Source organism: Schistocerca piceifrons, chromosome 4, assembly GCF_021461385.2.
Source record: "Schistocerca piceifrons isolate TAMUIC-IGC-003096 chromosome 4, iqSchPice1.1, whole genome shotgun sequence".
Classification (NCBI taxonomy): Eukaryota; Metazoa; Arthropoda; class Insecta; order Orthoptera; family Acrididae; genus Schistocerca; species Schistocerca piceifrons.
Window position 1 is genome coordinate 377328395 of NC_060141.1, and position 24756 is coordinate 377353150.

A 24756-nucleotide genomic window follows, 5' to 3' on the forward strand; every position below is an offset into this window, starting at 1 on the left:
GTTTAACTAATATTCCAAATTCACACATGGAATTTTAAACACCTTGCAATACCTTCACGTCAGTCAGTCAATCGCAACATGTGTTCCTTCATCTCATGAAAGACTTTGTTCAAAAGCTAAATAATGTATATCAGTCTACTTTTAAATGAGTGTCTGCCACTCAACACCACCTTTATGTGGTAAGAATATATATATCCTAATTCATATTGTTGACTTTTATGTACATTGTTTCAAATTAAAATATCTGCTTTGGGTAACAACAACAAAAACAATAATAAACAATAATTATACCCAATGCTCCATTTCTTAAAATAGTGTTAACAAGAAAATAATATGCCTTTTTTCAGAAGAATGGATAAACACAATCAGAAATGTTACTCACCTGCCCCCCAAGAGGTGTACTAAATGCAGGTTCAATACCTCTGTGGGTTCTCAAGACTCCAGGTGGTGGTTGCCTGGGTTTGCTCATCAAAATACTACAGTTAGCAATCATTGTTAATATTGCTTCTGAGAGTTCTTGAGAAACATTCCTTAAAAGAGAAAATAATTAATGAATGAATGTAAGGTCAAACAATGGCAAATCCAGGATGGAATGTAGCAATACAAGAGAAGGAAAGTTGCTACTCACCGTATAGCGCAGATGCTGAGTTGCAATAGGCACAATAAAAGATTGTGTGAATCTTTTTATTGTGCCTATCGCGATTCAGCATCTCCGCTATATGGTGAGTAGCAACTTCCCTTCTCTTGTACTGAATATAAGATCAATTATTCAATGAAACATAGAAGCTTATACCAGTTAAGTATGTAAGGTATTTAATTTCTGGTCACTACAAAATTACTGCTTTGGCACCAGGAGAGCAAATTTCAGTAAAAGGCTTCAGACCTCTAACAATTTTTTTTTCCTTTTTTATCAGCAGTCTTGTTATCTATGGTGGAAAAAGCATTACACAAAAAGAAGGGAAAAGTCTGTATGTTATAATTTAATGACAGGATGGTTCTAAGTAATACAACAAAATTTAATAATAAGCAGTGTGCGGCATCCACTGCTGGGTATAAGCCTCCTCTTAGATTTCTTCATGCATTAACCTGTTCAGCTTATGCATCCGTAATGCTACTGCAATTTTTATAATGCTATTTAGGCACCTTTTACAGGTTACTATCATCATTCACAATCCAGCAAAGACCTTCCACTGACTACCTACCATACACTCACACTACCTGTGTGTCTTGTCAGATCCATTTTGTGTGTGTTTATAATTATGTCTTCCATTCCTGTCTGTTCTGGTTCATTGGTTTGTTTTCCTGCAGTTCCTGGCAATTATCACTGTTGAGTGACATTCAGTGTCTGAACGATTTTTACTTCAGAAGGACATCACTGCTAGTCAAAATTGGTAATACATATTGCTCATAATCTTTCCATTTCATACGCTAGAATCATTTTGTAAAATAAGTTTATCCAAAGTGCTATAGGCCACATTTTATTCTTCTATCTGATGAAACTTTAGTCATCCTAACCTGTAGATTTGGTTGAAAATGAGCCGAACTTTCTCAATCTACAAATCCTATACAACGTCATATTTCATTCTCATCCCTCTTACTGTAAAGAAGACACGTCAAGTTGCAGACAGGCACAATTAAAATTTTGCTACATCTACTTCAAAAGTGGACCTTGTACTAAAAATAAAAACATTCCCTGCTGTCAGAAAACATTCATTTTGTCAGAGCTTTAACACTTGTGGAGGGTACCACGCTTTATGAAGCTGCCATGTGAGGTATTAACTAATGCCAATATTGCCAGTCTCTGAACATACTACAGAGAAACACTGTACCTTTATTCTCAAATTATTGGAGTTCCTGACAATGAATAACGCAAACTATTATTTCCCATAATATCTTGCTTGATCACTTTATTGACAATATGATTATCATGTCCTTAATTTGTCAATAGTTAAAACTTTCTCCCAGAACACTAGCACTCAAGCATTTATCATTCCCTATGAACTTAAGCTCCAATGTCAACAACTGTGAACCTACTCTATTCTAAAGAAACAGAGATTACTGCATAATAAGTGTAAAACAAAGCATGAGGCTACAGATAAAGATACACTGAATGAAACATGTTTGGCTGTCATGAGAGCAATGCGTGATGCTTTCAATGACTACTGTAGCAGAACACTGTCAAGTGATCTTTCACAGAATCCAAACAAATTCTGATCGTATGTAATGGCTGTTAGTGGCACCAAAGTTAAGTGTCCAGTCTCTAGTGAATGAGACAGGAACTCAAAATTGAGGATAGCAAAGCAAGAGCTGAAATGCTTAACTCAGTTTTCAAATGTTCCTTTACAAAGGAAAATCCAGGTGAATTGCCCCCATTTAATCCTTGTATCACTGAAAAGATGAATGAAATAAGCATTAATACCATGCCCAGTTCTTGGAAAAAAGAACAGTAACACACGTCTAGAAGAAGGGTAATAGAAGTGATCCACAAACTACTGTCCAATATGCTTGAGATTGTTTTCTTTTAGAATCTTAGAACATATGAGCTCAGACAGAACGATCTCAATGCCCACCAGCATGGATTTTGAAAACATTGATCATGTGAAACCCAACCCAACTCACACTTTTCTCACATTACATACTGAAATTTCTTGATTTTCAAAAGCATTTGACTCAATACCACACCAACGATCATTGTCGAAAGTACGATCATTGTCGAAAGTACAATCATTGTCGAAAGTACAATCATTGTCGAAAGTACAATCATTGTCGAAAGTACAATCATTGTCGAAAGTACAATCATTGTCGAAAGTACAATCATTGTCGAAAGTACAATCATTGTCGAAAGTACAATCATTGTCGAAAGTACAATCATTGTCGAAAGTACAATCATTGTCGAAAGTACAATCATTGTCGAAAGTACAATCATTGTCGAAAGTACAATCATTGTCGAAAGTACGATCATATAGGGTATTAAGTGAAATTTGTGACTGGATTGAGGGCTTTTTGGTAGGGAGGACACAGCATGTTATCTTGGATGGAGAGTCATTGTCAGATGTACAAGTAACTTCAGGTGTGCTCCAGTGAAGTGTGTTGGGACCCTTGATGTTCATATTTTATATTAACAACCTTGCAGACAATATTAATAGTAAAATCAAGCTTTTTGAAGATGATAGAGTTATCTATAATGAAGTACTACTTGAAAGAAGCTGCATAAATATACAGTCAGATCTTCATAAGATTTCTAATTGCTGCAGAGATTGGCAACTTAATGTACAATTTTGCACTTCATAAGACAAAAAACCTAGTATCCTGGGAATATAAATTAATGAATCACTGCTGGAATCGGCCAACTCACAAATACCTGGGTGTAACACTTTGTAGGGATATGAAATGGAATGATCGAATAGGTTCAGTCGTGGGTAACATAGGTGGTAGATTTCGGTTTACTGGTAGAATACTGGGGAAGTGCAATTAGCCTACAAAGGAGACTGCTTACAAATCACTCATGCAACTTGTTCTAGAAAATTGCTCAAGTGTGAGGCACCCATATCAAATAGGACTAACAGCGGATACTGAACGTATAAAGAGAAGAGCAGCACGAATGGTCACAGGGTTGTTTAACACGTGGATAAGTGTCTTATAGATACTGAAGGAACTGAACTGGCGGACTCTTGAAGACAGACGTAAACTATCCCAAGGAAGTCTGTTAACAAAGTTTCAAAAACCGGCTTTAAATGATTACTATAGAAATATACTACAGAACCTTCCATATCACTCACATAGGTATCCTGAGGAGAAGATTAGAATAATTACTGCATGCACAGAAGCATTCAAACAATCATTCTACCCACACTCCATAGATGAATGGAGCGGAAAGAAACCCTAGTAACTGGTACAAGAGTGTGTACCCTCTGCCATGCACCTCATGGTGGTTCGCAGGGTGAAGATGTAGATTCAAAAGCTTCAAAATTTGCCCCCCTCCCGCCCACACTGCCATCCAAAGAAACACTTTCCTATAGTGAACACAAATTTACATTTTCATTCATACATATGGCACCCTCTTCAGGTTCTTTGGCACAGGAAGAATAGCACAATACAAGGTGTCTATAATGTAGTTACTTTTGTCTAATTGGTCTTCCCACTTATCATCCTTGTTAAAAAAGTGTGTCTATGAATATTATTTCCAAAAATGTATAGTGCAAAATGTACTAAATTGTGCACAGAATACGTTGTTTTTACTAGACAACAGACACAGATTCTGCTAATCATACCTACAGCATCTTAAAACAAATACTAACAAAGAGATAGAGGGGCTGGCCAGTACTTACCTCAGCTCAGTACAGCCGATAGATACACATAAAACAGAACTGAAAATTTACATTGCTAGCTTTCGGAACTTTGTTCCTTCATCAGGGAGGAGAGAGGGGAAAAAAGGGAAGAAGGGAAAGTGGATTCAGTTACTCACAACCCAGGTTATGAAGCAACAGGGAAAGGTAAACAGGGAGGGTAGCAAGGATGGAGGCCGCCATCCTTGCTACCCTCCCTGTTTACCTTTCCCTGTTGCTTCATAACCTGGGTTGTGAGTAACTGAATCCACTTTCCCTTCTTCCCTTTTTTTCCCCTCTCTCCTCCCTGATGAAGGAACAAAGTTCCGAAAGCTAGCAATGTAAATTTTCAGTTCTGTTTTATGTGTATCTATCGGCTGTACTGAGCTGAGGTAAGTACTGGCCAGCCCCTCTATCTCTTTGTTAGTATTTGTTTCACATCTTATATGAGATTTTCTACAGCATCTTAACATCTGCTTAACTACCATGCTTCAAAACATATTATAGCTCTATCAAAAGCTGGATCACCGTCTCATTTTCATTGTCAGTGTCAAAGGCAGTCTTCAATTTATACATCAAGTCTATCTGAAACCCTTGTTTTGCATGGGGAATGTAGAACACTGCTGGCTGGTGTGCATCTCCAGTCCTCTGCCCTCTTTGGGCTCCTGACAAATGATTTCCATACACGTTCAACTTTCTCAGCTGATGGTTCTGGCTAGCCTGTGTTCTTTGCGCCACAGACACAGTCAGTCGCATGGAATGTGTTCCACAGCTGATGGATTATTTTGTATGCTAAAGATTTTACCTGATCTATGGTGTAAAAGCATTTCTGAGCTGTCATGACTGACTGACGTTTAGCAAACTGAAGAACATAAAATGTATGTATTCTTCTATTATATGTCATGCTCTGACATTGGAACTATGTCATGACATGTATTATGAAGCTGCACTTTGGCAGATGCTCTAACTACTGAAATATGTCACTTTTTGTATGTCTTGCAGTTTCCATACAATCCTCCTCTGTACCCCTGATGGTACTTACGAATAACTGTTTTCGATGAACTTGAAGCGGGTGTGTAACAATGATTTCCTTCATATAACTAAGGAAATAATTAAAGTTATAATCCTCAAGTTAATTTTGATTTACAAAATTAATTCACTGGTACACTTCCAAGACAGCTCACTGTCATTATCAGCAAAAGTTATTACTTTCATTCATTACAGACTATAACAGACAATTCACTGCTATGTTGGACAAGTTATTTCTTCTTTTCTACTTTTATACTGTAATATTATGAATGCTTTACAAATTTATAAATTTTGAGTCATGCACATCCAAGAAATTTTAATGTATCTTATTCACTGCAATATATTTTCTCATGTCACAATTAATGTGTCAGCTCAAGTACACTACTACTATTTGTTTTTCTCCAAAAACATACCCTGCGCAGACTTGTAGACATGCCAACATTGTTGTCAGTGTCTCATGAGGCAGTTGTGCCGACTTGGGTTGACTTTCACCATCCTTGTTACCCATGATCTGTGGACACCGTCGCTGCAAAAATTAAAAAAGTGAAATATGGAACAATACGAAATACATAAAATAACTAATGAGGAAAGAAAATTAGTCCACATCACTATAATGTCAAAGAAAATTCACAACTGAAATATGTTACTCTCAATCATTAGCAAGAACCAAAAGTATTTACAGTGATGGGTTTTAAGAAACAACTCACTTGCAGAAATTTCACACAAGCAGATATGAAAGGTTCACCATGTTCTCGTATTTTATCTGTTAGCCATTTTTCTAGTTTCAAATATTCCCTTCTTGATGCTAGGCAAGCCAAGTCTATTACAAATGGGAATGATGACGCATTGAGCAGCATTGAAAGTGCCTGTGAAAACATGGTTAACATTAAATAAAGCTGATTTAGAGAGTGTAATAATTCTGATAATTTCAGGTTTTACTCCTTACCTTAAGGTCTTGGGCAACATCAAGAATTCGCGAAAGCCTGCTTTGATCATTTTCTCCTCTGAGATACCATTCAGCCATTGCATGCATAATAATAGGCCTGATTGAAACATTCTAAACAAAAAAGGAAAGCATATGAATTAGTGCAGTAATTACTAACATTAAGAAACATACAAGATTAAAATTTCATTTCAAGGATAGCTCCCAAAGCTTCATTTCTGTAATATTGGATACAGACGTTTCCAGCATAGTTCCAGGACAGTCCATTTCCTTATTGCACACTTTTACAGTTTGACTATTCATTCTTCTTATATTTTAATATTTAATACAGATATGTTTTATAAGTTAGATATGCACAACATTTTTGCTCACCTGTGAATGCCATGCCTGATGAAGTATGATAACCGAATTTGGATGATTCCCTAAAAATATTGGAATGAGACTTGTCAAGAGTTCTTGTCTCAAAACAGTAACTGGTGCACTGAACTGCAGTAATGACAGCATCAACACATCTGGGCAATGTTGAACAGGAATTTTAAACAGCTCCTGAACTTGAGCATACAATCCTCTCTCAGCTAAATAAAGCAAAACATCTACCAAGTCCATTGATCTCCAAGTAGCAATGTCTTTGTTGTCACTGTCAGGAGGAGCTTTCAGGAGATCCACTGGCACTGAGTGGTAATGATAATCAGCAAAACAGAAAAGATCTGGATTCTTCAGTATTTGCTGAATCAGTGAAAACTGCAACAGGAATGTCTGTGTAACATACTATTCTCCAAACTAAAAAAAAATACATGAAAGGCAATATCTTTTGGACGCAAGTATGGCTCAGTGAATTAAAGAAACAATTTTAATTATTATTGGTTCAGAGTTTGTGAATGTTTTGACTATCAAGTTACAGTGGTCTATTTGCTTATTGGAATAAAATTTGTTGTACACATCTTTCAAAGAAAATGACAAAATTAATTAAAATACCTGCCCATCCACATTTTTCCAGTGTCGGTATATCAGATCAACAGGAAAGACATCTGGATGATAACCTTGGTTTTGAAGTCCCAGTCTAAGAGCAGTCATTAACAAATTCAACCCTTGTCGCTCCTTTACCATAAATTCACTGTGATCCAATTCCATTATAACATCATTCCACTGTAAGTTAGGGACCTAAACAACAACAGAAATCCAATTTAATATACAATATCTATCTGCATTATCCACTCATTTCCATGCAACTGCAACATACATTTTTGTGCCAGTCATTAAAGAATTACTCACAAGTTCTTTCAGAGCTTGTGCAAAAATTTCAACGTTCCATGTGTTTGGATGACTGCTGTCAGAAGATCCTTTCTCTTTTGAACCAGAGTCATTGCTGTTTCCCCAGTAATTGGCTGGATTCTGTAAATTCTGTAAGCCCACTTGTTCATCAAGACCAGTATGAGTCCGCACCATCATGCTGAGAACACGTGCTGTCATTGCTGGAGTCATTTCCCTTGCACCCAAACTGATAAGATTGTTCCGACATTCTTCAACAGAAGAACAGAATCCATAACCCATCTCCATTATTAAATCAGCTAAAGAACCGTCCATCTGAAAAAAGATAAAGGTAGAAATTACAATGATCATATAACAGTAGTACGTGCGCAGTTGAATCAGTCACTTACGCATCATAAAATCTACAAGATTTAAGAGTTCACACCTAGGACTTTACCCTGAAATTTAATGTGATGTCTCCAGCAAAGTTAGGTGTGGGAATGTTTTCCAGATTCCATATTATTGTAAGTACACACAAAATTAAGTCTGGACAACTTATTAAGTGCATACTAAGGCTGAACGGCACAGTTTCAGTGGACTAAAGAGTGACTCGGCATATAGTCATGAACATACACTGGAAACAGTGCACAAAACTTTGTGAAAACCCTGACAAATGTCTATCCCTAAAGTAACACCTTACATTTGTCAATTTCGACTAAATAATGAAACAAACAAAATAATTATCCCCCCACCCCCACAAAAAAAAAAAAACCACACACGACAGCTGAATTAACAAATAAACTCAAATTCTACTTCAAAATATTTTTTGAAACAAGGGCTTCAATGCTATATCAACCCTACTACACTGCTGATATAATAAAAAAGCTCTTCCAATACTTAATTTTGTTTCAAACATCTCTTTCAGCATAAGCATTGTATTACCAGTACATTCAATAAACAAAATTGCTGGTAGTAACACATAGATACATCAACATAGTGTAACAGGGAATGACTAACGCTGTTCACAATTTTTGACACCATTAAATGGCCAATAAGATAAAGGTGTGTATATAATCTTACAGAAATAACAATAGGTGCACAAAATCTATGCAGTTACATTGAAAATGAACAGTTTACACAGATAGCAGTTCATTTTCTACAGTCTGGAAGTGCTGTGCAGCCCACTTGGTCAATTATGTTCAAGCAGTTTGGATAACAGTCTTCATTTTTCTGTTTTAAGGATACTGCTGTCTATGGAATATCATTCTGTAATTAGCTATTGTTATAAACCCATACAGGTATTATGAACATTCACTACCACAGATAACTTCCAAAACAAAAAGGCTTTGTCACTTAAAGACATCTTCAGCATGTTACTGAAACTTCCCTCTACAGATATGGAGATTCACGTTAATAAAAATTCTGTTGCCTACACTCATGAGGATGAGAGGAGGAGGAGGAGGAGGAGGAGGAGGAGGAGGAGGAGGAGGAAGAGGAGGAGGAAGAAGAAGAAGAATTAAGTATGTTTGGAAAATTATACGGTGAAGAGGAGAAATAAAAAACAAATCCCTGACGAATGAGACTCGATTCATCGATCCAGCAATTACGGGGCTTGAACGCTAACCACTCGGCTGCCGCCGCTTCATGGTAAAAATGGCCACGCACAGGTATATATTTGACGACTGAAATTATCTTACGATATTCTCAATAATGCTTGGGAAGTACGCGCTACTGCTTACACATTTTGTTGTCCTCATGGAGTACTACGAGTGTGCGAAGTTTGCGGTAAATCCGCATTCCAAATGTCGTAGCCTCCCCTTGCAAGTGAAAGGCTATCAAACAGCATCCTACAGAAATTCAAATTAACACCCTGTGCTATCCATTTCAATTACAGTGGTGTACTTACAAGTATAATATTGTATTAAGTCCCTGAACTAGTAACATTACAAAATAGCAAGATTATTCTTATTTGAAACTATGTCTAGGCCCAATAACTCTAAATGCTGTTTATACGAACATCACTTACAGTCCAAAATGTGTGAACATTATGCCCAAGGTTTCAAGCAAATAAAATTATGTACAAATACAGTTTCTAAACCATGCTGTTTTGTGTGCTATAAATTTTCAGAAATGCTTTCATTAATAAGATTACATTTGTACTAGAGTAATTCAGAGAGAGAGTGTAACACAAATGTTTAACAGTATTTTTCGTTGTTAATATCTGTGATTCAATGCCTCCTCCATGTGGTGTATAGCTATCTATCCTTTTTCATATTATTATTATGATTACTACTACTACTACAACATATATTTACAATTTTTCAAGTCAATGAGAGGCTGCACTTTTGACAACTGCTTTTGGCAATCAATGACTCCTCCTGCAGCCGCTTTCTTTAACTGGTGCAATGAATGATGGAATAAAATTTACCATTAAAAAATCAGCCCCTAACCCCATAACATCAAGAAAAAGGGCCTCGTATTGCACAAAATAATTGGTGGCTGCCCCTAAAATCTGAAGATCAAGTATGTCAAGATAGTTTGCGAATAGGATACCGCTTCACTTTACTCAAGCACAAAAAAATTTAGTGTTTCAAATTCTTTTGACAATATTATGAAAATTATAGTGGAGATGCCGAGTCACAGAAATCCACAATAAAATGACTACCATACATTTACACTTTTGGCCACGGCCTCCTCCTGAAGTGGGTAACACACATTCACTCTGTCTCTCTCTCTCTCTCTCTCTCTCTCTCTCTCTCTCTCACACACACACACACACACGCGCGCGCACGCACGAGAGACCACTCGAGTTTTGCGTGCTTCAGGAGAAGCACTTCTGATCGAAAGTTCACTAGTTAAGCTGTCATTTTGTTGTGCCTGTCTGTGATGCAATACCTCCACTACACGGTGAGCAACAATCTATCATATTCTTAATTTTGTCACTACTTCATCCCAGAAGTTCAGTTTGCAAGTTTATTTCACTTTTGATGCTTTTAGTGTTTTCCTTCAAATAATGTTCAATGTGATTAGTAGTGCCAGCCCTACATGTATAGTAGAAAGGAAAGTGTGCAACAAGCTAGGCCCATGAATTTGTGTGTTTTGTGAAGATCATTTGGACAAAGAAAAGGAAACAGTTCTGAAAGTAAGCAAGAACATTGTTATATTGACAGGGAAAGAACAGTACAGTATGGACTGTGGTGAGAGTGGCTTAACAAGGCAGCGCACATCAGGAAAGAAGTAGGTGAGGGAGAAGCAACCAACAAGCTTTGGTTGATTTTCAGAAAGACACTAATCATCGAATACATAGTTAAATTAAGAGAAGAGAACATTCCACTCTATCTGAATTATATGTGCTTCAGTATCTTTTTGAAAGAAGCAATGTTTCATTGTCCACAATGTTCAAAGACGAAGGCTTCTGGCGTTCAGTGTTTAACAGATGCCAAATATCAATGGAAAGGACAAATGCTGTTGCATGGTGGTGCAGATTTCTGCACAGGATCATGGGTGTGAGATTTTTCAGTATAATGTGGCTAAATCAAACCTGGATGAATGCCAACTACTCATTATATAATGCCTGAAGTGATGGAATGTCCAAGGGGACCATGGCAGTGCCTTTTTGAAAAGGAAGGTGAATTATTGTTCTCTACGCAGGTGTACCAGACAGTTGCGTGCCAAACTGCCTGTTCACATTTCATTTGAAAAGTTAGGTAATTATGGCGAAGAGACGTACAATGTAGTTTTTGAAAAAGTGTTTCAAGTATTGTTTATGACAAATCTGACATTGTGAACAAATGCAACAATCTTCAAAGAGGCAGCCAAATATGAACAGTTTGTGGAAGAATGCACCAAAAATTTAATTATACATTTGGGAAGGAGCTGTGATAGTTCGAGCAGTTCAGAAGAACACTCTAAATCAAATTCTGACAGTGATGTGAGTGGTGTTTATCAATTAGCGTAAGTGCAACACACACAGAAATTTATGAAGGGAGCCTGTTATCAACCTATCATCATATTGTGGTAAATCGTTAACATACTGATAAATTATTCTGCCACTCTTTGTAGATCAGATTAATGATACCAATATGTAACTACATACAAATACTGTGAAAATTCAAATGTTTGCAAAAATAGTTTTCATTCCTATTGTGAAGTATAACAGGTAACTTAATGATACTTCAGCATGTTGGATACTAAATAGTTCTTTTCAATTTTTTGAGTTTATACACTACAAGTAGCAACTGTGAATAAATTCACTTGCACAAATATGGCCTGAATGTTGTTGAAGTTTTTGTTTCTGCCTCTAGTGCATGTGAGTAGGAGCAGAGAGGCAAGTAGTGCTGTAAACCATGTTTGGCAACACTGCAATCTGTCCGCCTGAACTGTCAATACAAACTGCTCGTTTCACAGACATTAACTGTTTTGTTTTCATTTTCTTTAATGATTATGCATATTAACTGAAAAAGAAACTTTAAAATTTGTATTTGTATATTATCATGCAAATTTAGTTTATTTCCATGTAATGTTGATTACACTTGGGTTAAAAACTTTTTTCAGTAATATCTATGCCAGGCTATAGCAGTATGTACTTATTGATTTCACATCTAAAACCCAATATTTTAAACAATACAGCACAAGGTGATGGAATATTTGTGACAAAAGACAAATAATACATAAAGTATCATAATTACCATGGTTGTAATTGAAAGATTCTCCTGGTTTCCTTTATCCATAGGAAAAGTAGCCTTTACAGGATATAACAGTGGTGCTAAGATGACTGGCACCGATTCTTCAGTAAACTCTTTTCTTAAGGCCTGAAGAAAAGCTTCCCTTGTTTCAGTGCTTATTCCTAGAAGACAGAGTTGCAGAAGTCTTCAATTAATGGTCAATCTCAATATCATGTCAACTCACATTAAGAAAAATCAACATTGTGATAACTTAACAAGAATACAAGCTACTTACAAACTGTCAGATCACAACCCATGCCATCCTTTTACGCAGATCCCAAGGAGATTTTCCCGATTTAAGCTTGCAAAAGAGCAAAAACTGACACAGGACACTACTTAACCTAACTGAAACTGGATTTAATGCCAGGAAAAATTAGCAGAAAGCTGTAATCCCAAAATGTATTACTAGTAGAAGATGAACTAGACTAAGCACAAACACAAAATTTGAAGTAACTCAAGTTTTGCTGATGGCCCAAAAGCAAATTATTTTATTCAATAGAGAGGAAGAAATATCACTAGCAGTTCGGAGATTGTGGAAAAGCAGCAAAATCCTGACAAGAAGCACAGAAAACACAGAATAGTAATAAATCTGAAAATACAAATCACACATCCAGGAAATTGGAGAAGTTGTAAAACCATTTACCCTGAAAGAAAGACATTATGAGAATAGTCAACTTCCAGAAATTTAAAAAAACAACAGGAAATTACATTAAAAAAAATTAAAATGAGGCCATGTGGATATCACAACCAAAAAACCATGCTTTAAGAGAAAAAGAACAAAAGGCTCTTCAGCACCAAGAAGATTGCAGAGATTTTATAGATATTTCAAAAAATGTCTAAAACTGCACTGAGGCAGAATTTATGTTAATTACCCTAGACAAATTTCCATTCCTCCTGTCACATACAAAATTCTGTCTCAACATCTCCTGGATCAAATACAACAACATGAATCCAAAATTGGCAGATACCACGCAGGTTTCAGACCAAATAGATCTTTCTCAAAACAATCTTTAATTCTGAAACTAATTTTCAGATATCAAAAAATGTGGAATAAGAAAACAGTTAGTACTTATCTGCATCTTAAAAAAAGATTATGACTCAGTGGACACTAAATTTCTCTTTCAAATTAGAAAAAGAATAAATTCTTGATCTTTAAACTGCTACAATCATTAGGAAATGATGTACAGTATAAAACCCAAGGTAAAACTCATGGAGAAATTTTTTAAATTTTTGCAAACAATCCAGGGCATAGGAAAAGTAAGACTGGCACAAACTAAAACTAGAACTTAAAACTGACCAACAAATTAGGAAATAGCAATATTAGAACAGAGTGCCATGGCGGGTCCAAAATATGCCAAAGAATGGACACACATATTTACAGGAAATAAGAAATTCAGAACTATACAGAATTTTTCATATAAAGGAAAAAAAGGTTTTTATGGTGATATTAAAAGACGAAGTTGCACAACAATAGAAACTAGACAGAAAAGAATTTAATAGAAAATCTGCAACTATTCTCAAGACTGACAAGTCATATGGACACAAGGAAAGGCTAAAAGCAAATCCTGAAATGCCCTTTTTGAACATGTGATCACATGTGAAAATAATAATAATAATAATAATAATAATAATAATAATAATAATAATAATAATATAAATAATAATGTAGCCATAGTTGTTGCTGCAGCAGCACTAGTAGTGATAATTACTATCTGCTGAAGTTATTGTACATATCAGGCATTGTAGAAACTTCAATTTTGCAAGTCATATATTCAAATAAAGGAGAAGGTTTGATGCAGTGTTATGTCATCAAAAAACAAATTACAAAAAATGCATTCAAGCAAGCCCTAGGTACACCATGAATCACGTTTTGGGACAGTTATTTAATATCTAAGCTAAAAAGCAAGCATTAAAAATTTACCTATTTCTCAAAATTGCCTAAGAGGAAAGATGTTTGGGAAAAAAGATTCAGTAATGAAAACACATTTCATCAATACCAATGTCTCTATAAGCAGAATTATTTATGACAACATTATGGAAGGTTCTTGGCTGGGAATAGAGATGGCACTGATATCATTAAACTTTTGGTAGCAATCTGGAGAGGGAAGGGAAGGGGAACATATAGTAGTGTACAGGGCAGAGGGGGAGAGAGAGGGGGGCAGAGGGACAGAGAGGTGGGGGGGAGGGGGAGAGGGACAGAGAGGTGGGGGGAGGGGGAGAGGGACAGAGAGGTGGGGGGGAGGGGGAGAGGGACAGAGAGGTGGGGGGGAGGGGGAGAGGGACAGAGAGGTGGGGGGGAGGGGGAGAGGGACAGAGAGGTGAGGGGGACGGGAGAGGGACAGAGGAGGGGGAGGGGGAGAGGGACAGAGGAGGTGGAGAGGGAGAGAGGAGGGGGAGAGGAGGAGGGGGAGAGGGAGAGAGGAGGTGGAGAGGGAGAGAGGAGGGGGAGAGGGAGAGAGGAGGGGGAGAGGGAGAGAGGAGGGGGAGAGGGAGAGAGGAGGGGGAGAGGGAGAGAGGAGGGGGAGAGGGAGAGAGGAGGGGGAGAGGGGGAGAGGAGGGGGAGAGGAGGGGGAGAGGAGGGGGAGAGGAGGGGGAGAGGGGGAGAGGAGGGGGAGAGGGGGAGAGGAGGGGGAGAGGGAGAGAGGAGGGGGAGAGGGAGAGAGGAGGGGGAGGGGGAGGGGGAGAGGGAGAGAGGAGGGGGAGGGGGAGAGGGAGAGAGGAGGGGGAGGGGGAGAGGGAGAGAGGAGGGGGAGAGGGGGAGAGGGGGAGAGGGGGAGAGGGAGAGAGGAGGGGGAGAGGGGGAGAGGGAGAGAGGAGGGGGAGAGGGAGAGGGAGAGAGGAGGGGGAGAGGGAGAGGGAGAGAGGAGGGGGAGAGGGAGAGGGAGAGAGGAGGGGGAGAGGGAGAGGGAGAGAGGAGGGGGAGAGGGAGAGGGAGAGAGGAGGGGGAGAGGGAGAGGGAGAGAGGAGGGGGAGAGGGAGAGGGAGAGAGGAGGGGGAGAGGGAGAGGGAGAGAGGAGGGGGAGAGGGAGAGGGAGAGAGGAGGGGGAGAGGGAGAGGGAGAGAGGAGGGGGAGAGGGAGAGGGAGAGAGGAGGGGGAGAGGGAGAGGGAGAGAGGAGGGGGAGAGGGAGAGGGAGAGAGGAGGGGGAGAGGGAGAGGGAGAGAGGAGGGGGAGAGGGAGAGAGGAGGGGGAGAGGGAGAGGGAGAGAGGAGGGGAGAGGGAGAGGGAGAGAGGAGGGGGAGAGGGAGAGGGAGAGAGGAGGGGGAGAGGGAGAGGGAGAGAGGAGGGGAGAGGGAGAGGGAGAGGGAGAGGGAGAGGGAGAGAGGAGGGGGAGAGGGAGAGGGAGAGAGGAGGGGGAGAGAGGAGGGGGAGAGGGAGAGGGAGAGAGGAGGGGGAGAGGGAGAGGGAGAGAGGAGGGGGAGAGGGAGAGGGAGAGAGGAGGGGGAGAGGGAGAGGGAGAGAGGAGGGGGAGAGGGAGAGGGAGAGAGGAGGGGGAGAGGGAGAGGGAGAGAGGAGGGGGAGAGGGAGAGGGAGAGAGGAGGGAGAGGGGGGAGAGGGAGAGGGAGAGAGGAGGGGGAGAGGGAGAGGAGAGGGAGAGAGGAGGGGGAGAGGGAGAGAGGAGGGGGAGAGGGAGAGAGGAGAGGGAGAGGGAGAGAGGAGGGGGAGGGGGAGAGGGAGAGAGGAGGGGGAGAGGGAGAGAGGAGGGGTGAGGGAGAGAGGAGGGGGAGAGGAGAGAGGAGGGGGAGAGGGAGAGAGGAGGGGGAGAGGGAGAGAGGAGGGGGAGAGGGAGAGAGGAGGGGGAGAGGGAGAGAGGAGGGGGAGAGGAGAGAGGAGGGGGAGAGGGAGAGAGGAGGGGGAGAGGGAGAGAGGAGGGGGAGAGGGAGAGAGGAGGGGGAGAGGGAGAGAGGAGGGGGAGATGGAGAGAGGAGGGGAGATGGAGAGAGGAGGGGGAGAGGGAGAGGAGGGGGAGAGGGAGGGAGGGTATGACTATCAACCAGCTGTCCACAAGGATGAATGGCCACTGCCAAACTGACCAAGAGCAAAGTAGATCACATTGTGGCACAACATGCAGCTGAACAGAACTTGCTTTATTTCAATGGTAGCTTCACTACCCGAGCCATCTGGATCCTCCCCTCCAGCATCAGATTTTTTGAACTGCGCACATAGGAGTTATCCTCGCAGCTTATTCTCTCCTCCCATAATTATCCCAGCCTCAATTTACGGTAACATACTGCCCCTACAACCCCTACCCAATAGTTTCCACCCCCTCTTTCCTATTGTCTTCTCCCCATTTTCTCACCCACCCTCTGCCAATATTTCCCCTCTCCTCTCCTTCCCCCTCCCCCCCCCCCCCCCCCCCAACTCCCTGCCCCATAACCTCCTGATGCTGTGCCTTTTGGCATTCTAGTCCCTGCACAATCCACCAGGCAGTTTTTGTGTCTGTCTCTTCATCTGTAAACTACTATCCCCCCCTCCCCCCCCCCCCCCCCCCCCACCAAACTGCTGCTTGCATCCTACATGATCGTTGTAGTCTATCCCTTTCCCTCCCCCTCCCCTCTCCAAACTGCTGCTTGCATCCCACATGATAATTGCAATCTTGCCCGAGATGTGTGCATGAGGTGTGCTTGCTTATGTGTATGAATGGTGTGTGTTTCTCTTCTGCTGATGAAGGCTGTGGCCGAAACCTTTAGGCAAGTGTTTTATTTGTGCCTGTCTCCAACTTAACATGTCTTCTTTATGGTAAGTAGCAATCTATCTTTTCCTACATTGTTGATATTCCTTTTCAATTAACACAGGCCCTGTTATTGGTTTTCCCTCTGCTCTCTTAGCATGAGCCACTTTAACAATACTACTTCCACAGTTTCCAACTTAAGAGTTTTTTGAGTCTGCTTAAGGTCTAGGCTTTTAGTTGAAACAGATTGTGACCAAGTTTTCTAGCTGCTGTTTTTGTTTTCTGACATTGTGTGTACTTGAAGATGTTATATTAAATTATCATATTATGTTTGGTTCTCCTCTTTTTCCATTCTTCTTATGACGTCCAGGTTTTGGTTGATTGTCAACATAACATGTTTGCATTTTGCCATTTTAGGCTCTGTTTAGAAAACATTCACTGTATATACAAACTGTTTACTGTGCTAGTCTATTTGATAGCAACAGAAGTAGCTGAATACTGGTACAGTACAATGACTTTCTTAAATATCCACAAAATAAAACCACACAGCACTGAGGCAATTTTAATTACTGTAAATTTAGGTCTCGTGAATGAAGAGTCACTGATACCAGCACAAAGCTAGCAACACACCTGAATTATCTTGGCGAGATTATAATTTGCCTCAGTGTGGAAGATAATTGTCACTAACAAGGTGCTGTGCTGAACTGTTCTGATGTTTCTGAAAGGCATCCGATTGTACTGCCAACAAAGCTGAGCAAAAGATGCAGAAAAATTTTTGATGCATGCTGGACTTCAGGTCGGTCGGACTACTGCATGCCGGATTACTGCGGTCCTTATGTATATAAGACTGCATCACAAAGATGTGCACTGTGTTCCACTCACATGGATAAACTGGAATGCCATGCATCACACTATCCTTTGTTTTGATCTGTTTAATGCCAATCTGCAGTTGCCTCATCTCACAAATCACTCCATTACTAATCTGTTCATAAAGTAAGCAAACTATTTTTCTAAACTTTAATTTAACAGATTACTGATCCTTGATCCCTTCAGAGTACTCCCCTCCCCTATTCACACACTTTTTTCCCAGTAGTGTTTCCATTTTGCAAAGCAGTCTTTGATAAGTTCATCTGAGATGGCCATTAAGGCCTATGACAAATTTGCTTTGATGTCACCAATACTCTCCACGAGGACAGTCATTAAATTTTTGGCACAAAACTGACGAATTGCTTATGTGTGCGCATTGTCATGGCAGAAGAACTGTGTGTTGTGTTGCCACAACTCCTCTCTTTTTGCAGATTTTTTTCATTAACCACTACAAAACAGACAATCAACTATTTGTGCAGACCAGATCATTGATTTTTTTTTTTTTTTAACATGTGATTCATCACTTGATGTGGAAGGCCTCCCCACTCTAGCATCATCTTCAAGTGACAGACGAATAAGTTTAAATTGTGAAAACCATTTGCAACAGTGTGTATGACACAGACCATCATCACTTCTAGATGGAGCACCTACAGTGTAGCTGCAAGAGTTGCTGCAGTAGTGTAGCCATGGCACCCTGGAATTGCCTGCCAGCCACCTGTCAGAGGCCAACACCAGCCTTTGCTGCTCCCCAGATGTGACCCTCTGTGTTATCTGTCTGCAGCTGAAGGTCTGAAGAGTTATTACCTACTTCCAACCTGTGGGACTGACTCAGCAGTGCAAGTGAACCATGTAGCATTTAAAGCACCAGATTGCTGGACAGACTGTCAGTCACTACAGTTCACACATATCTACAGAAATTTCCTCAGTGCTAGAATAATGCAAGATTGCACCAAATATGCACATGTGGTGACATAGTGAACAGCTGTCCTACCAACAAGGATAGTAACATTACCACTACACTCCCTACCTCAGGAAAGTATGACCTATTAATAGGCCAGCTCATTTGGTAGCTTTCCCTCTCTAAAATGCAATACTTCAAACAATTGTTGCACAGGGAGGAAACTGGAGACAGAAAGCCACCTCCACACCATGGGCAAACAGTATGTCCCAGATACATTCTCACACTTGTATAGATATCTCATTTGCCAGAGATTTATAGAACTCTGCTGTTGGTGACACCTTAGTGAACTTTAGTAAGATGGTGGAGATCGCAGACAAAAACCGAGGTAACAGTGCTGCTCCAAGGCATTACAAAACATAAGCGAGATAGGCTGTATGACATCACCTCATGCCTCAATGAGTTTGAACCTCTGACCCAACCAAACGGTGAGACTGCACACTTTCACACTAATGACAATGAGCACACACTGTGCTCTCACCAGACCAAAAAGACCGTTTTTACCACTGTCATTTTGGTGAAATAGTAGGAAGATGTGCAAATGGCAGGCCCTTTATACCCAGTAGGCAGCTCTGCCAGCAGCACCATCTCAGGCTATTACTCTGATGTTTAGCATAAGAACAGGACCACTGGGATACAGTTTGTGACACTGGCTCTGACGCAGCAGTTACCAGATGACAGATGCCAATGGTTCACTCTTTAATAACAAAAGAAATTTAGTGAAGTAGTGAAGAGAGTCCTAAGATTGCAACTACATACGGAAACACCACGAAAGGACATAATATAGTAATGGATAATCTGCGATTAAAGATGTACGAGATGATTGATGCAATAGACATACTGGAAGAAAATGGTACATCTTACATGAATATTTAAATATGTGGATCATGAGTTTAAAATTTTTACAATGCTGACTAAAAACACAACTACAAAAACTATTCCTTTTGCAAAAAACAGTTTTATTTATGCAATGTATTTTATTTGTTCCAGACTGTTTTGCCTTTTACTTGAAGGTATCTTCAGTGGATTCCAGAACAATACAGTTTTGTTTTGATATGTTATATTTGTAGGTTATAAAATAATTCACGGCTGATATTTTACACAAGTAAGTGATTACTTACAGTTATTGAGTTTTTTGGCTGGAATTAGCATTTCCTCTTATCTGGTCACATGTTGGATGTCACACTATAACTTCATTTACAAAACATAAGCACATTTTCACCTCTCAAACTTTTTTTCCAATTTTCAAGTTCTGTGCTGTAAATGCTGTGGAACAATATTATCAGGGTTGCCCCAAGTTTTCCCAAGTGAAGTTCCCTGATATTTCCCTGATTTTCAGACAAGTTTTAGCATTTTTCCCTGACAAATTTTGACATCTCAAGAGTAAGTTAAGACGTAAGTTGACAATCTGTCTTTGCAGCTATGGTACAAGAAACAATAGTGCAAATGAGGAAATCTATCAAAAAATTGCAAGCAGATGATGTTTCCTGATATGAGCAAAAACATTGAGGACTAATGTAAATATCTTGTGTAATGAACTTCAGATGGAGAAAGTGTGCCAAATAGTACTGTTTTTCATTTAGACTACTGATGTTATTTGATTTCAATAAAACAAAACACATTTGATGACAAAAATATGCATTTCCTTGGAGTCACAAGGCAGATTTAAAATACCTTCACTGATTACAGAAATAGCCTCAGAAAAAAGTAGGCCTCTTGAAAGACGTTTATAAGGTGGGGAAGAATTGTGTAAACCAACACTGTAGGTGACCGCAGTAAAATGTTGGTTCTACTATGTTCATTATTGTCAGTTATTACTAACTGTGTTTTATCTAATTTTTTTTTTACAGGTTTATGTGATCTTTCTTTTGAGAAATCTATGAGTACATAGATTACAGACCGCCGGCGGCTGACATAATTTTCTTCTTCTTATCGTTTTTACTTTCCAGCATATACACTACTTTTGAAGTGCCAAAATATACTAGAACAAATAAAATGTCTATAGAATGCCACACTGTACAACAGACTTGAGATGAGATAGTTGCACTTCCTGAAATCCATCACCCATGGCCTCTGGCCTGCTGATGGACACCGCAGTGCTGGGTCCATGGATAAACTGTGAAAATCTGCTGTTTTACGCCACACACAAACATACCACGCCTGCAGGGAGATTTTTGAGACTAGATCCAATGGGCAGGGTCTGCATATTAGCATGAACTGAATGGCTTCATATCAGCAGGCACGATCCATTACAGATACCCGCAGAAACGGCCAGTGGTTTTGGCCTGTTGTGGAAATTCACTCATGTGGACAGCTTTTCATGAGTCACTTGATGAAATGAGACCCACGGTGATCAATCCATGCAACAGATAACTTGCTCAAATATTCTGAGACTCAATACTAATGGGGATAGCTAGCACCTCACCATAAAGATGATTGCTAAGCCACAGACAGACATGTAGAAAAGACACACACGCAACCAAATTTTCAGCCGTAGCTTTTGTCAGAAAATGAGAGCACACACACACATTCACACAATCACTCAGACACAACTTACACACACATGACCACCGTCTCTGGATGCTGTGCCTACAGTCTCTGAGAATTAGATCCAAACAAACCACTCCTCAGGCCTCCCTGTCTCTTATCGGTAGCTGCTAGGCTAACAGCAAAAAGCAGTGGCAGCACTGACCGCAAGCTGAGGGGAGTGGTAGGAAGGAGAGAAGCAGTATTAATGAGGGAGTAGGGAAGTGACATACATACTCAACTGCATCCAGACAACGACGCATGACACTTCAGCAGACAAACCATTTCATTTACTGAGGCAAAAATGAGATTTTTCCATTGCTCTTTTCAAATCTCCCCAATATTTCCCTAATGTGTTTGAAATTCCCTGATTTCGAGGACTTGTGGCAACCCTGATTATTATTCTGCCACTAGCTGTAGATACTGATTTTCAGTTTTAACTACTGCCTGTTCACTTTATGTCTCTTTCTATTGGGTTTATGTAAATGGAGGGGGTGGGGGGTCAAGGCGAGTTTTATGAACTTGAATGTGAATTTAATAGCTGTCAACGAGAGACTGACAGATTGGTTGTTCACCTGATTTGATGTTTGGTTTAAATGTTTTATGGAGTGGTTAATTGAAGACCGAGCGGAAAGGGACTGGGTGGTATTATTATGATAACCATCTTTTGGAGTGTTGATCTATTTTATTAATGTAAACAATAAATTGATTGTTGTGTATATTTGATCATTCACCAGGGTTCTCTTTTCTGCTTTGGTTTTTTTGTATGTGGTAATTTTCTTGCATGGTCAGAAGATGTTTTTCATCGTTTATTCTAATTATTTTCATGTCTTCTTCTCTAGCAGTTGGGTTTTGATTGTGTTCTCTTAGGTGTCCCGTAAATGTAGAGTGGTTTGTCCTAAACTTACAGGTTGTCTTACAGATCTGTCACCACAAGTGTTACACCGTAATCTCACACACACACACACACACACACACACACACACACACACACACACACACACACACACACACCTGCTTTCTGGAACTGTTAATGTCTTCTTAGTTTTAGGGTGTATTTTTGTATAGAACTGTCTGTTGTGTATGCTATGTTTATGCCCGGTCTTTCGAAAATATTGGTGACTTTACATGTGACCATGTGTTTGTCATTGTGTACCATCTTTCGTCTTTTCTTACATTTTCCTGATTATTCTATGTAGTTGTTATGGCAATGAGTGTTTCTGATTGTCTTTGGTTCTGTTGTGTTGTTCTTGTATGGTATTGTTTTTTCTGTTTTTCTTTTACTTTTGTTATTGTTGTCAGTTGTTTTGCATTAACACTAACAATAATCATCGTCATCCAATCATCTAACCATCTACACACACAAAGCAAGCAGTTTTTTGACTGATGCTCCACCGACTCAACACAGTGGCATTCAATACTACCAAAAAGAGCTTGACATAATAATGTGGAAAGCCAAAAACAATGGCTACAATGGTAATAGTCACAAAAAAAAAAAAAAAAAAAAAAAAAAAAAAAAAAAAAAAAAAAAAAAAAAAAAAAAAAAAAGAGAGAAGAGAGAGAGAGAGAGACAATACACAAAACCACGGCAGAACCAGAGAATCACAAACACTCAGTACCATAACAACACAGAATAACGAGGAAAATACAAAAGAAGAAGCGAGGTGGTACACAATGACACACAAACTCACCGCATTTTCAAAAGACAGGGCTAAAACATAGCATACACAACAGACAATTCTATCCAAAAACATACACCCCAAAACCAATAAAAGAAAGACATATACCAGAAAGCAGGTATATATCAATTACAGAGTAACAGTTGTGATGGCAGATATGTAGAACAAATGGGCAGAATGTTTGACATCACATAGAAAGAACACTTGAGAGCCTATAAATTTGGGACAAACCACTCTACATTTATAGAACATCTAAGAGAACACAATTACAAGCCAACCTCCAGAGAAGACGACATGAAAATAACTAGAATAAACAATAAAAAACACCCCCTGATCCCACAAGGAAATTACCACATACAAAAACCAAAGCAGAAAAGAAAACCCTGTTAAATGATCAAATACACATAACAAACAAATCATTGTTTACATTATTAGGTATAACAGTAGAGTAATACCCCAACAGATGATCATAATAATAATAATAATAATAATACCACACAATCCCTTTCTGCTCACTCGTCGATGAACCACTTCACAAAGCATTTAAACCAAAACTTGAATCAGCTGATTTTTGTCAGTTGTTGTGGGTTTACACTAATCACCACCAACACCTAATCTTCAAACCACATGCACACACAAAAGCAAGCAGTATTTGACAAATGCTCCACATACTCAACACAATCTGTCAACCACTCTTTGACAGGTATTATATTCACATTCAAGTTTATATAAGCCACCCCTGACTATCCTCCCCCCCTCTCCCTATCTACATAAACAAACAAAATAGAAAGAGACAAAGTGAACACACAATAGTTAAGACAGTAAATCAGTATCTACAGCTAGTGACAGAAGAATAATAGTGCTCCAATTAGGGCACAGACGCAGAAAATTGTGAAGAAAAATGTTCATGACATGACAATGTGTTTATATTTCATAAGTGAAGTTCTAGGGCAACCTCCAACATGGGACCAGACGAGAGGAAATGCAGATGCCAGCCAGAAGCTCTAATAACTATATATATAAGCTGTGAACTGTTATAGAACTTTCCACTGAACATGTCCTGAGGCAGAAGGCGAAACATGTCTGGAACAAACAAAATACATTGCAGCAAAAGAAGGGCGTATTTATTTACGAAACAAATATTTCTGTGCTTGCTGCAGATGATGACCCTGCAAACAAAATACTTTTTATAACAATATTTTGCCACTTTTAAACAGAATATAGCTAATTTGTCTACTGTTTTGTGCTCCTGACGAGACTTCAGGACAGGAATTCCACAGTTCTCACAGGAACAGAGGCATCTGTGGCCCTTTGACATTAAGGGCAAAGTCTGCATCACCTTTTTGTGTTTTCTGGATGTGACAATGATTCTTTGTCTTGAAAAAGATAAAACAACTATCAGAAATTTAAAAGCCTTCTGAAGCAAGTGTATGAGAAAATATGTGAGAAGAGGCCTGGACGTGAAAGAGAGATCACATTTCTCCAGAAAAATTTAAGCTGCATAGCAACAGAAAAGTCAGGAATTGAAAACAACAAAATTTAGAAACTACATCCTAATCATTAGATTCAGTAACCTCTAATTCATACCTACTGCAACACTGATTACATACTTGTTAGAAAAAAGTTTTGAATTCACTGAACATGTTATGTCAGCTACAAATGGGCATTTTGCATGCCTTTCAGAATAAGTGTTCAAGGATCTAACCCACATTCTGCAAAAACAGTGAAAAGGTGCATTCATTTTAAAGTGTCTTATGGGTCTACAATGTTAATTCTTTCACTGTCA

The 24756-nt window shown here is 39.5% G+C and overlaps 1 protein-coding gene across 7 annotated transcripts in view; it reads right to left on the reverse strand.

Moving 5' to 3' along the window:
• LOC124796343 (CCR4-NOT transcription complex subunit 1) overlaps positions 1 to 24756 on the reverse strand; it is a 126607-nt gene that overhangs the window by 88642 nt on the left and 13209 nt on the right. For all 7 annotated transcript variants that reach the window (XM_047260484.1, XM_047260485.1, XM_047260480.1 and 4 more), the window contains exons 5-12: positions 12234 to 12391; positions 7570 to 7881; positions 7273 to 7458; positions 6670 to 7038; positions 6301 to 6411; positions 6062 to 6220; positions 5768 to 5880; positions 383 to 530 (exon numbers count right to left, since the gene is read on the reverse strand). In XM_047260484.1, coding sequence (XP_047116440.1) covers positions 383 to 530; positions 5768 to 5880; positions 6062 to 6220; positions 6301 to 6411; positions 6670 to 7038; positions 7273 to 7458; positions 7570 to 7881; positions 12234 to 12391 — 1556 coding nt within the window. The remainder of the gene's footprint in view (positions 1 to 382; positions 531 to 5767; positions 5881 to 6061; positions 6221 to 6300; positions 6412 to 6669; positions 7039 to 7272; positions 7459 to 7569; positions 7882 to 12233; positions 12392 to 24756) is intronic.